The following is a 13148-nucleotide window of genomic DNA, read 5'->3' as shown; positions in this document are numbered from 1 at the left end:
AAACTTGAACACACTCTTAGAAGTTAGAAAGGAGCAAGAAAAAGAAAAACTTACGGGGAGTATCACTTTTAACCAAAGATGTAGAATGTTGTAGAGAAGTTCCAAATGTTACTCCAATTTAAATTGAAGGCGTAACTAAAACTATATATGCTATCAAGCGTCACCTCCGTAAATTATGAAGTATAGGGAGAAAACAAAAAAGAAAAGAAAAAAGGTCTATTTCCAAAATCTTTAAAGTGGGACCCTTCTCCAGAAACTTGCTATAAATATCCTTTCCTTTCTCTAAGATCCAAAATCTCAATTTCTCCTTTTTCCAAATTTCACTTCTCTTCACCGTTCCCACACACTCCCTTTTGCTCCATTAAAGAGAATACCGTTTATTGTTGTGATCGGTTTTTTTTTTTTTACAATGGTTGACGTAGACCGGAGAATGACCGGTTTGAACCCGGCTCACTTAGCCGGTCTGCGCCGTCTCTCCGCTAGAGCCGCCGCTTCTTCACCATCCACTCCTGTTCCTCCACGTAATAGTCTCCTTTCCTTTTCCTCTCTTGCCGATAAAGTTATATCTCATCTCAAAACCTCTAATATCCATGTCCAAACCGGGTTATCCGATGTTGAGTTCGCTAGAGCTGAAGCTGAGTTTGGGTTTGCTTTTCCACCTGACTTAAAAGCGGTTCTGTCAGCCGGTTTACCAATCGGACCGGGTTTTCCTGACTGGCGCTCAACCGGTCCGGCCCGGTTCCATCTTCGTGCTTCTATTGACTTACCCATCGCTGCTATTTCCTTTCATATTGCACGTAATGCTCTTTGGTCTAAGTCCTGGGGACCTAGACCATGTGACCCAGAGAAAGCAATCAAGATTGCAAGAAATGCACTCAAAAGAGCTCCACTTTTAATACCCATTTTTAACCATTGTTATATTCCTTGTAATCCTTCTTTAGCTGGTAACCCAATATTCTACGTGGATGAAAATCGGATTTTCTGCTGTGGGTTTGATCTATCTGATTTCTTTGATCGTGAATCATCTTTATTGTTCCAAAGTAACTCAGATCCTCAGATTTTATCAAAACAACGCTCTTTGAGTGAAAAATCAGCTGGTTCGTCAACCAACTTCTCGAGAAGGAGTCTTGATGCGTTTTCCGGTGGTCGGACACCGCGTTGGGTGGAGTTCTGGAGTGACGCCGCCGTAGATCGGCGGCGGAGGAGCTCCAATTCATCATCCTCATGTTCATCCTCACCGGAAAGGTACGTACTGTCCAAAATTCACGTCCATCGAGTTTACTAAATTAGCCTAGATGTTTCTTGAAAATTGAGTGACTACTTCTTTAATGCTATGAGGCAATTAATAGTTAAAAAACACTTGCATATTTTGGGATGAATGGAGTAGCATGTACGCTTAGAATTTGTAGTTAAATTTATATAGGAATAGATTTCGTACTATTTATAGGTATGTTAGTGGCTATTTTCATACTCATTGGTTCATAGAGTTTATGAATATATTTTTTCAGGTACTTTGAAATGCCAAAGTCCAAAATGCCTAAATGGGTGGACGAGTACGTAGATAATATCGGGTCAGTTTTGAAAGAAGGCGGGTGGGCTGAATCAGATGTGAAAGAGATAGTACAAGTTTCAGCATCTGGTTTCTTTGAAGGTGAAATGATATTATTGGATAATCAAGCGGTTTTAGATGCTCTCCTTGTGAAAGCGGATCGGTTTTCGGATTCGCTTCGTAAAGCCGGGTGGAGCTCCGAAGAAGTATCTTACGCACTCGGGTTTGATTATCGACCCGAGAAGGAGAAGAAACCGGCTAAGAAGTTGTCACCTGAGTTAGCCGAAAGAATCGGGAAACTGGCTGAGTCGGTATCGCGTTCGCGGTCATCATCATAGAGTTGGGCTACAGGCTACCGGCAAACATCGAGATTCCTTTTTTTTTTTGTATGTTCTTTTTTAGATTTTCGAAACCTCGGGTTTGGTATATGCCTCTTTTTGGGTACCAATTGATATTAAGAGGGCGAAAAAGAAAAAGAAAAAAAACAAAAAACAAATACGCGTTGATGTATTATTTAAAGTACAAAGAATTTCAAAAGGTGGGATAAATTGCGATAAAGTGTATTAAAGTTGTTTCCGTATTGGAATATATAGCTTGTTGGTAAAAATGTTAATGTTATACAGCTCCAAGTTCTTTATTGTTTGTTTTTAATTATATTTCATCGTGTTTAATATTTATTCAGGGGCACGATTAAAATTGTATTGCTCCAAAAAATCTCAAGGTAAAGCATTTATTATAAAGGTTACTTGATACTCCATTCTCGAAATTGAAATTTTTTATTAAAATTAAATAAGTATTTACTTTTTGGGTGCACAACAAAATTTGCTAGCTGAGATGATTGAGAGTCGAACATATAATTAAATTGTATGAGACGATTGAGAGTCAACATATGACTAAGGGGTAGGGTATTATTACATATAACTAAAGTGTCGAAAACTCTTAATAGTGGTGTGTGTATACTGGTAAAATCGAGGGCATGGATATCCTCAGTTTCCCGACATAAAAGCTAGGTTCGGTTGGAGTTAGAACTGTCACACTAGGTCTCAAGTTTTCGAGCTCGGATTGGAATGAGATGTCGGGACACGATAGGAAGGCAGTTAATCACCATAAGGGGGAGATCTAAAAGCTAGGTTCGGTTGGAGTTAGAACTGTCACACTAGGTCTCAAGTTTTCGAGCTCGGATTGGAACGAGATGCCGGGACACGATAGGAAGGCAGTTAATCACCATAAGGGGGAGATCGAAATATCTGTCACCAGTCGGATATTTCGACACCGATGTCGCTATCAGTTATTGAGGGATTTTGTGCCTTATTTAGATTTGTACTAGGGTTAGGACTCCTTTACTATATAAAGAGGAGGCCTCCATTTATTTTTGCCAAAGTTTTCTTACATGCACACCTATGTATTGAGCAAGCAATATAATTATCAGCATTTATTCATCTTTCTAAGTTCTTCACCATTGTTCACTGTTCATTATCCGGCCACAGTTGGTTGATCTCGGTTCTTAGTACCCGAGGCCGATCGATACTCATCGCGATCAGATCTGTTATATTTCATTTTACTTCATCGTTTGTCACATAATTCAATGTTGTGTTAAATCAAATCACATATTCTTAGCACCGTGTACAAATTTAATTGTTATCTGTGTTAAGGGTAAACAGTGCGATTTAAAAAAAAAAAAACAAATTTAGCTCAAAATAGAGAATATTATAGCATGTTGGGAGTATTTGCGGGCTGGTTGTGTGCCCAAAATCTAGAACTCCACCACCATTATGGGTATTAGGCCAGCTGAAGTGTTTTAGTGAACTTATAATAATGTGGTATGCTATAGTTGGTAAGGATGAGTAGGTGGCACAGGTTTCGAATGGGGGAGTGCACGTGTGTGCATTTCTTTGGAAAAAGAGACGTTGCTTTAGGGTCCGTCCCTTGAACTTAGCCTTGCATCAACTCAAATCAATGGCCTAAGATAGGGGTTTGAGTTTATGCAGTAGCGGGGGGTGGGGGGTGGGACAGTGTCATTGCTTTCGAGGTAAGCGATAGCCACCCACGGCGTCGTTTTTATAATTGTCAGTGGCTCATCAGTGAAATAAATGAGTATGCTCGTGCTGTTTGGCAAATTGTGCAGAGATAATATGTATGTACTCCATTTGTTTGGTCTGGCAGGAAATTCAGTATGAAATTTTCTGCTTTTATTTCCTTTTTCCTCCTTCCACATTAACCCTTTTTCAGGATGCACAAAAACCTATATGTAAATGTAGAATTCAAATCAGCTCAGTTGGATGTTTTAACACAAGTGGTCGTTTGGTAAGTCGGATGAGATAAGCAATCTATATGGGATAGTAATTTTACTATTTTAGTATAAATGATTGGATAAAATAATTCGGGATTAGCTTATACCTCAAATCAAACATGGGCTTAAAGTTACTTTCAAATTTTATCTCGGAATTATTATCAATATTTCATATACCAAACGACTCCTAAGTATCGACTCCGTGTAATTACCGAGCAAATGCTGATGAAAAAGTTACAATTATTCGGTTAAGTAGTTGATATGCCCGCAAATTAATCCAAATATTATCGTCCGCGTATGAGTGGAAATTATCGATAGGGAAGAAAATATAGCGTGACAGTCAGGGAGGAAGAATTGAAGTTACACGGGAGTAGCAAGTGAAAGGGAATGACTATTCTTTTGAGGCACTGTCTTTGAGTTGAGACACTGAGAAAGGGATAGGGATAGCAATTTGAGTTGAGACACTGAGAAAGGGATAGGGATAGCAATGTATAAATGTACATACTTTATATTTCTACTTTGGAATTTGGGAAGGCTTTGTATGAATATTATAGGGGCAGAGGAAGGCTGACACTTGAAAACTTCTCATAGTTTGGCTTTTGAGAGACACAACAACGAGGTACTACCTTTGCTTTTGAAACCTTCAATAATTCCGGTTCTGTCTCTATTCCCTTTCTTTCCCTTTTATCTATTGCTTTGTTTTTGCTTGGTCTCTTCATTCCTAGTTGTATAGTTGGAAGGTCTCTTTGTTCCCACACAGTTCGGATTAGCAATAGACATAGTGTTTGTTTGTACTAAAATTAAATTAATCTTGTTTACACTTGTCTCTTTTACTTAACTCATTATACAAGTCAGAGTGATGGGATATTAACGAGGGATTGCTTGCTTGGTTTTCACGGACTAATTAGTCAACTTGTCTTTTAATTAAGAGGTTCGTAGAATTTTATCCCACCTTCCTCCCATGAGATTGGATATTGATTTTAGTAGTTTATGCTATATTGCATATTGTTTGAAAGACTTCCTTTGATATTCCGCCATAAAAATAATTTGTCTAAAATAAAATAAGCCTTCTAATTTATAAATAGGATTAATGGAGTATACTTTTGCTACTATTATAAAGTTTAATATGATCTGACATCTTTATGTACTTACTTTTTATCTTCAAATTCTTATTTTGATATTATTGTCTCCAATTAAATCTATTGATTTCTAATAATTGTGTGAAATTAAAATCAAGTCATACAAAAGAGATTGCTCAACAAGATTTATGTCAACTCAGGTAAGTTTTGATGATTGACAAATGAAATGTACTAATTATATAAATGAGAAGCTTGAGGACTGGTTTGTAGCAAAGATAATGGTTCTTAATTTGTTTTCCTCAACAGACATTTCGGAATGGCTCTAAGTGATTTAAGAACAAGGTTAGCGATTCAATTGGCTGAGTTGCCGGAAAAAACTCAGAGGAATTAAATAGGCAGAGACAATGACAAAAAGGACGTACTTACCAAAAATTGATTTTGATATTATGTAAAAGAATTTGAATTTCAAACTTTAAATTTCAAGACAATAATGTGAGTTTATAACAACCAAATGTGGGTGACAAGCAAATCCAGTTAAAAAAGTGGAGCACGTGAGGTGGCTTGTAAGATTGATATAATAGGAAGGATCGTACGCTTGGAAGGTATAGTTTATACATGTTGTGTTGGGGGAACACTAATGGTGCGTACTGAACCAACTGGTGGGGACTAATTTCACGTTCTAGATCTGTACATTTTTGTTACCATTTCTTCAAATTCAAAACAATAAATTTAATTTGTGGAATGTGATGTACCAAATAATTGGTTGCATTTGAGTATCAGACGCTCCTTGTAATCTTGGGACACTTTCAATGCGATGTACCAAATAATTGCTGGTATTGCTTTTCACAATTTTGTAGAACGGTATTAGAACCAGTATGTATATCGGAACAAGTTTAATTCATGAAGTTTGACCATATTCTAAATTTTACGAACCGTTTGCTTTCTTGGATTTGCATGTACAATCTACTACTCTCGGATTCGTTTCGTTTTTCAGCTTGACGTTGACACCATTTCCCGAATAGACCATTTCCTTCCCTTTCTATCGTAAAGTTAGGCATCGATCGAGTAGCCGTTGACATTGTTTTTTTCCTGTAAAGATGAATTCAGGATTTAAAGTTTATGAATTTTTACAACTATCTGAAGTTAATATGGCTTATACAATGATAATTCTGTTCACAATTAAATATTTGTAGAAATCTTATTACATATATTGGGTCTGGACAAAAGTTACTCGATTCTTGTGAATAACATGTTACTCTCTGGATCCGTCACTGGCTGTAACATCAAAATTTTCTACAAAAATAAAAAGAAAAAACTGTATCTGAGTAGTTAACTTTTAAAATTAAGAATTATATAATTGACAGCATAATTGTCTTTGTCAGCTGTTATGGAGCCGGTTTGGATGGGCTTATGCCTATAAGCTGTTTGCAGCTTATAAGCTAAAAAAAATAAGTTGGGGTAGTCTAACTTATTTTTTTTGGCTTATAAGTTGTTTTCAGCTTATAAGCTGCTTTAGATAAGCTAAGTTAAATGGGTCCAATTATTCTTTTGACCTTATTTTAAGCACAAAATGACTTTAAGCTGGTCAGTCAAACACTCAAAAAAGCTGAAAACAACTTATAAGCCAATCCAAACGGGCTCATGATCATATGATACATAGTGACAATCGTTTGGTAGTGATAATAGCACATTGGTATAATCTCGTTAGTATGCCAAGTTATCCTTGTAAGACCTTCCAATTAGAGGCTAACAAAATATATCCATTCCCTTTTTATTAATTGAGTTTTGCTCTAGTTGAAAAGGTGGTACAACAACAACGGAGTCTGGAAAAGATATTTTTTTTTTTTTACTTGGAAAGGTTAAAAAGAAATACAATACCTTTGGTCGATATTATTGTCTTTGCACACTCCTTAATAAAGATAGTTACTCATTTCCATCATAAAAATATTTATCTAAATAATTTTTTATTTAGATTTAAAATATTTTACTTAATTAACACTCGTTTAATTGAAGGAGTAAAAGTGAATTTGGAGGATTTTTACAAAATCAAATATTTTGAAAATTTTTTGCTGGTCGTGGCCTCTCCTAAGGCGGGGCGGGCGGGTTGTGGAGGATTTTTGGGAAAAAATCTACTACTTTGTTATCTAATATTAAGATGTGAGATTGATGCTATCTCTCGTCATCGTAGCTTTGATTGACACAATTCTTTCTAAAACCCATCAAATGACTAATAGTTGAGATTGGACGGAGTAAAACATAGTACCGATGTCCACTAGAAAAAAGGGTGATCGGCTGGGTGAAGGGTGAGAGGACATGGCTTTTTGAAAGTTGAAGCATGAATCTCAAATGTATAGCTAAGCTTTGGCCTTTGAGAAAGGAAAGCAAGGGGTACTCAATGCTTAGATGAACAAAATCCAAGGAACGGCTAATACTCCAAAGCATGAAGAATGTCCTTAATTAGCTAGTAGGGGCCACTTTCCACTTTGAAGCATCCAATATTAGTACAAGTTAGACATGTTATTATTGCATTTGGTACTTTATTATCAATCACACCATAACGGCATTCTTTTAGGAGCGCTTCAAAGAATTGCTAATACTAGGATTTATCTCTAGTCCTTTCGTTTTTCGCCTTGACATTACTGTTGTTTTAACTCAAGGTTATTCAAAACGTAATCATACAATTAAAAACAAACCCCTTTTTCTAAATGTATCGATAATTAGTTTTTGCTTGACAAGTGTCATCATTCACTCCTAGGGAAAATGGGCACTCTTTGTTTTCAGGTTAATTATCTTTGGGTCATTTTCTGGCGACACAAAATTTAAGTATTGATCATCTATTTGCTTCGAGAGGAAGCCTATCCAAAAAGGCTCCTCATAATCATTCCTTATATCATGTCATAAAAAAGGAGAAGTTGGATTATAACTTAGAAAAAATCCTCCAAACGATGAAAATTACAATGCTTTCGGAGTCATAATCTCGGGGGCATGTAATAACTATTTTGTACTTGACTAAATAACAATTTGACTGGTCTTCTCGCCAAAGAATAATGCCAATGGAATCCTTTCAAAGGATATAATTAAACGATGAAGAACATTTGGACAAAAAGAAAATCCAAGGAAAATAAAGAGCGAAGTGGGGTAGGAGACGTTGGCGGGGGTTTATTTTCACTGGCAGATCTATCTGGTTGACCGTAAATGGGAACGCATTTACTACTATTTGACTCAAATTATATTATAAACAATTAAATAGTTTTATTTTAGAAAAATATGCATAACATACAAAGTTTACAACTACTGTTAAAGTGAAACTGCAAGCAAAAGGTAATTTGAACCCATAGCTTTAACTTAGATCCTTTTATGATTTTAGAAATTTTTTAGGACTTTGAATATTGTGATGTAACTGTTGTATTAGTTAGCGGTGGAGCCACGTGTAATGAAGTGGATTCCAATATATCGAAAAGTTATACTTACATAAATAGGATAACAATAATTATTTATACATATATTTTGAGTCCTTTAACATAAGAGAAATATAGATTCAAACTACAGTATTACATTTTTTAATCCCTTGTCAAGGCTTTGCCATGATAATATCATCCTGTCTTATTTCTAAGTTATCAATCTCTATAATGCAAATAGTAGTGTAGCCAACTTCGTAAAAAAAAGTGACAATTGTTCATAAGAGTTACAATGTGTATATGGGTAATAACTTTTTTGACTGATATTAAATTTCCTTACCATTTTTCGTATGTTTTACCTTTTTTAAATTTTACTGTTTTAAGTAAAAATACTGTTCCGCCAGTGTTTGTAAAAGCCTTTTTATATTTGTTAGTACATAGAACATAGGAGTACTTGTTTTGGACATGAACCTTTGACTTCATGATTATATTGCAACATCCTTTGCCTTTAGCATGTAAGCCGTCGTTATATACACAAGGTTTTATTGTTTGAATCTGATATTGGTAATGAGTAATGACAGAGAAGTAAATGCAGCAACGGTCACCAACTGAATCTGAACCGACCGTTGGCTCAAATCACATGTCATTCCACCGCCATGCATAGGCATACGCTTGTGATCATCATGTGCCACCCGTACTACACTGGCGTGTAACCCCTTCTCTCTCGAGCTCATGCAGAGAGTGATTTATCTCACTCTCTCACATATTAAATACTACTACTGCACATAAATAATTAAGAGTATGGAGCTCAGCTCAGCCACAGTTGTTAAGTCTTTGCAGGTTTTGTGACAAAATGAGGCTTTCCTCTTTTGACCAGGGGAAATTTCTTCACCTGAATTTGAAAAATGATAAATAAATTCGCATATTTGATTTTAAAAAAGTTGGATGGAAGAGGACACGTAAGTAGTGTGGGGAAAAAAGACGCAAAGAAATTGAACTTCGATCTCTTGCGTGTAGAAATTATAAAAAATAGTGCGACATATAATTTTTACCACTAAAGCTAGTAATTCGGTCATATGGGTGTTCTAGTTTGCCGGTCCAGAGAATATGACGAGGGGCCTTTATCTGTTTTTTTATTTCCTTTTGTTTTGGGATAAAATTTGACGGTTAGGAGGTATGTAGCATTAAATGAAATTTGTCTTTTGTCTGAAGAAGAGGTGATGGCGGTGGCCAGTGGCCTCAATTTGTCTTTTGGTCCGTGAAATGGTGCAAAGACCTTATCTTACAAGTTAGTTATATGTTCATAGCTGGAGGGCGTCTACTGCTGAATAGTGAGAATACTAGCGCCAGTGACGCCATTTTCCCAAATTGCCATGTGACGACAAATTGAAGATGTGAAAGGTTAGGAACTTATCATTTCTCCAGGTAACGTAAAACAAGGAAAATGGAAATGAGATTGTCAGTTAGGTAGGATGGCTAAGACAAGAGACAACTATACATGCAAAGATGAATTAATCAGAGGAAGCGAGAAACAGTAGTATATTGTTAAGTATAGTGGATCATTAGGAACATTACGGTACACAAACCATTTGCTTGCAGCGTCTCAGAGATTTTTAAAACCTAGAACACCAAAATATTGAATCTTGAACCAAGAAAGGCTTGAGAGAAAGTGGTAATGTTTGGTTTGTAGTTGTACGTATATAAGCAAAATATTGAAAAGCGTATTACATGTTGGCTTAAGTCTTGCTTGATTCAAGTAATATAATTAGGTACGATCCTCGTCTCATGGATATGATTTATAGGAATATTTTCATTCGACGGGTCACGAAAGGTTGTTAGACCAACTGGCCAACCCACAGTGGATCCAAAATAGCCGGTTGGATACTTTTCGTCAAAAAATTATATTGTATATATAGAAAATTATACTACATATATAAGTCAAAAAATATTTTATACGTTCATATTAAATTTTGAATATCCTTGGAATATTGCTAGTATCTATCTTGTTCAGCTCTTTCCTATTTCGTAACCTTTTTTATTAGGAAAATTTACATGATAGCTAACTCTAAGAGGTATATTATTTAAATTAATTACATTTCGTAGTAATTTTCATTTCTTTGCTATATGCAGTTGTATATATGTATTTGAGTTATGTACTGTAGAAGCTGAATACAATTGTATGTGTATTTATATACATATGTATATGCCTGAATTCATATTTTATGGCAGAGTAGTGTATTCAAATACAATCAAATACACGCGGGGATATTTAAAACCTAGCTACGAATACAACTCGAAAGTGTATTCAAATACACTCAAATACACGCGAATACACCTAAAAACCACCTAGGAAATATAAATACACAAAACATAGCTACGGATTGTTAACAACTCTAATTATATAGTCATTTCTGTAAGTTTCCCTTATTATTATCTCCAACTTTATTTCCCAATAAGGGGTTTCGGGTCATAGAGTAATTTAAAAAAGGGAAATCAACATGGTGTAGCTAACATTAGACCTTATTTTTATCTAGTAGCTATACTTTAATTTATTTACACCTCATAGCTAAAAGGTGTATATCAATTACACTCCATAACTAAAACATACAAAATAAGTTAAAATAAAAAAGCAACTCCTGTATCCACACTTTTCTCTCTCCTCACTCCTTCTCCCTCCCTTCTGCTCTCAATATCGCCGTCGGAGCTCTGGCGAACGAGCTCCGGTCACTGCTCCCTCATCGTCACCACTGCTTCATGCGAAAGCCAAACGGAGCATTGTAGGGATATTTCTTGTACTTGGGCAATCACTGATTAATTCATGTTGCTGTTGGTTGTGGTTCGTGTTGTTGTTGTTGTGGTTCGCCGGAGAAGTAAGCTCCGACGATGGCTGTTGCTGTTATTGTGGCGGAGAAGATTAGGAGACTTTGTATTCATTTTGACGGTGTTGTTGTTGTTGTTGGCTGTGGTGGTTGTTGTTGTTCACCGTCTCTCTCTTCTCCCTCACGACGACAACGGCTTACAACTCCGCCTCCCGTAGCGGTCAGATCCGGACGGAAACAGTCAGATCTGGCCGGAAATGGCTTTCTATTTTTGAATACAATCCGGTGTTGATGACGACAACGGTGACAACGGTCAGATCTAGACGGAACAACCAAATCTGACCGGAATTTTATTTCTTGTATTCAGTTTTGAGTGTATTTGTTAATTTTATTTCTTGTATACAAATGAATACAGTGAATTTTGAAGTGTATACAAATGAATAGAGTGAAATTTATTTCTTGTATTCAGTTTTTGAGTGTATTCGTTAATATTTTTAGTGCAAATTTTTGTGTTTTTGATGTTTTAGTTGAATACATGTGATTTGAATACAACAAAATCTCACTCAACCGAATATTGAATACAATCCGATTTATGAATACAATCAACTGTAGTAAACTACTGTAGCGCGCACTGTAGCTACGAAATGTAAATAGCTAAAATGTAGCTATGCCCAATTTAAAACCCCTAAATGTTAGTCATTTATGTAAAATTTCCTTTAAAAAAACTAAAGACGATCCAATACTAAGAAGTAAAATTTTCACAAATAGCTACCTTTTAGCTGCTTCTAACAAGTTATAACTACAAGTTCATTATTTACAATTCGTAGCTGGTTTTTCCTATATTTAGGTCCTGGACGCGTCGCATAAATATAGCCAAAATATAGACTAAATACACGGAACTGTTGAGCAAATAATGCCTCTATTTAAGGGAAAAAAATATTTTTCAAACTAAATAGAAATCTATTTTTAATGTTTCATAAATCACGCAAATCTTATTCTCTTCCATATCTAATCACATATCTCATTCAACATCTAATCATTCACATAAAATTTGAATTCAAAAACTCTCTTCATATTTTTCCCCAAAATATAATTAAAAAAAATCTCTTTTTAAAGTTCGATAAATTATGCAAAGCTTGGTTTGTTCATCAACTGAATTACACGTTTCACCGTGTAATTGCAACTTTTTTATTTTTTATATTTTCTGAACTTTTTAGTTGTTTTTCATATATATATATTTTGGCTATATTTTTAATTGCATTTTGATTATTATGTTCAATATTACTTATTCTTGTTTCTGTTGACTATATTTAAGATAAATTTTTTATATATTTTGACTATATTTAGAAAAAATTCAGGAAAAAAAAGAGTTGCAGTGAAAACGTTGCTACCTCAATTATGAACTCAATTATGACTATATTTTTTAATTATATTTTGATTAATATGTTCAATATTACTCATTCTGGTTTCTGTTGACTATATTTCAGATATATTTTTCATATATTTTGACTATATTTTTCAAAATTTCAGGAAAAAAAAAAGTTGCAGTGAAAACGTTGTTATCTCAATTATGAACTCAACTTGAATTCGATATTTCAACAGATGAATTCAAATATATGTTCGTCGTTTAAAACGCAAAAATAACAGAGAATCTTACATATTTTAGGAAATAGAGTTGAATTTTGGGAGTAAAAGGTTGAAATTAATGAGCAGTTAATCCAAAGTAAAAAAAAGAAGTGAAAGAAATCAGAAACTGGTTTGAAAAGCACGAAATTAGGGGAGATGGGGAGTTAGAAACGTGTATATTTAGGAAAAGGGGGGAGAGAGAAAGTGTGTAGCTAAAAAATAGGGGTGTGGGGAGTGGTAAGTTAATTGGTAGAAAAGTGGGTAGCTATAAGTTTTGCAAAAATATAATATTATAGCTACTAAACTTAATTATTAAAAAGTATAGTTATATTCCATAAATATGTAACATAGTAAGCTATGCCAAGTAAAAATTAGGGAGAATAACCT

At 35.0% G+C, this 13148-nt stretch overlaps 1 protein-coding gene across 1 annotated transcript; it reads left to right on the top strand.

Annotated features, from left to right (window-relative positions):
- The first annotated feature begins 287 nt into the window (after window positions 1-287).
- Window positions 288-2156, top strand: LOC132622309 (uncharacterized). Its single transcript, XM_060336895.1, has 2 exons — window positions 288-1245; window positions 1509-2156. The coding sequence occupies exons 1-2, from the start codon at window positions 410-412 to the stop codon at window positions 1885-1887; spliced, it is 1215 nt and encodes a 404-aa protein (XP_060192878.1). The 5' UTR covers window positions 288-409; the 3' UTR covers window positions 1888-2156.
- The last annotated feature ends 10992 nt before the right edge of the window (window positions 2157-13148 follow it).

This window comes from Lycium barbarum, chromosome 12 (genome assembly GCF_019175385.1).
Source record: "Lycium barbarum isolate Lr01 chromosome 12, ASM1917538v2, whole genome shotgun sequence".
NCBI classification, from domain to species: domain Eukaryota; kingdom Viridiplantae; phylum Streptophyta; class Magnoliopsida; order Solanales; family Solanaceae; genus Lycium; species Lycium barbarum.
The sequence above is the reverse complement of the archived record's forward strand: the minus strand, read 5'-3'. Positions and strand labels throughout refer to the sequence as shown.

Excerpts from the sequence above, each read along its gene's own strand:
- LOC132622309 (XM_060336895.1), top strand. The coding sequence starts at position 410 with ATGGTTGACGTAGACCGGAGAATGACCGGTTTGAACCCGGCTCACTTA. Across the intron at positions 1,246-1,508 it reads TGTTCATCCTCACCGGAAAG|GTACTTTGAAATGCCAAAGT; the intron begins GTACGTACTGTC and ends ATATTTTTTCAG.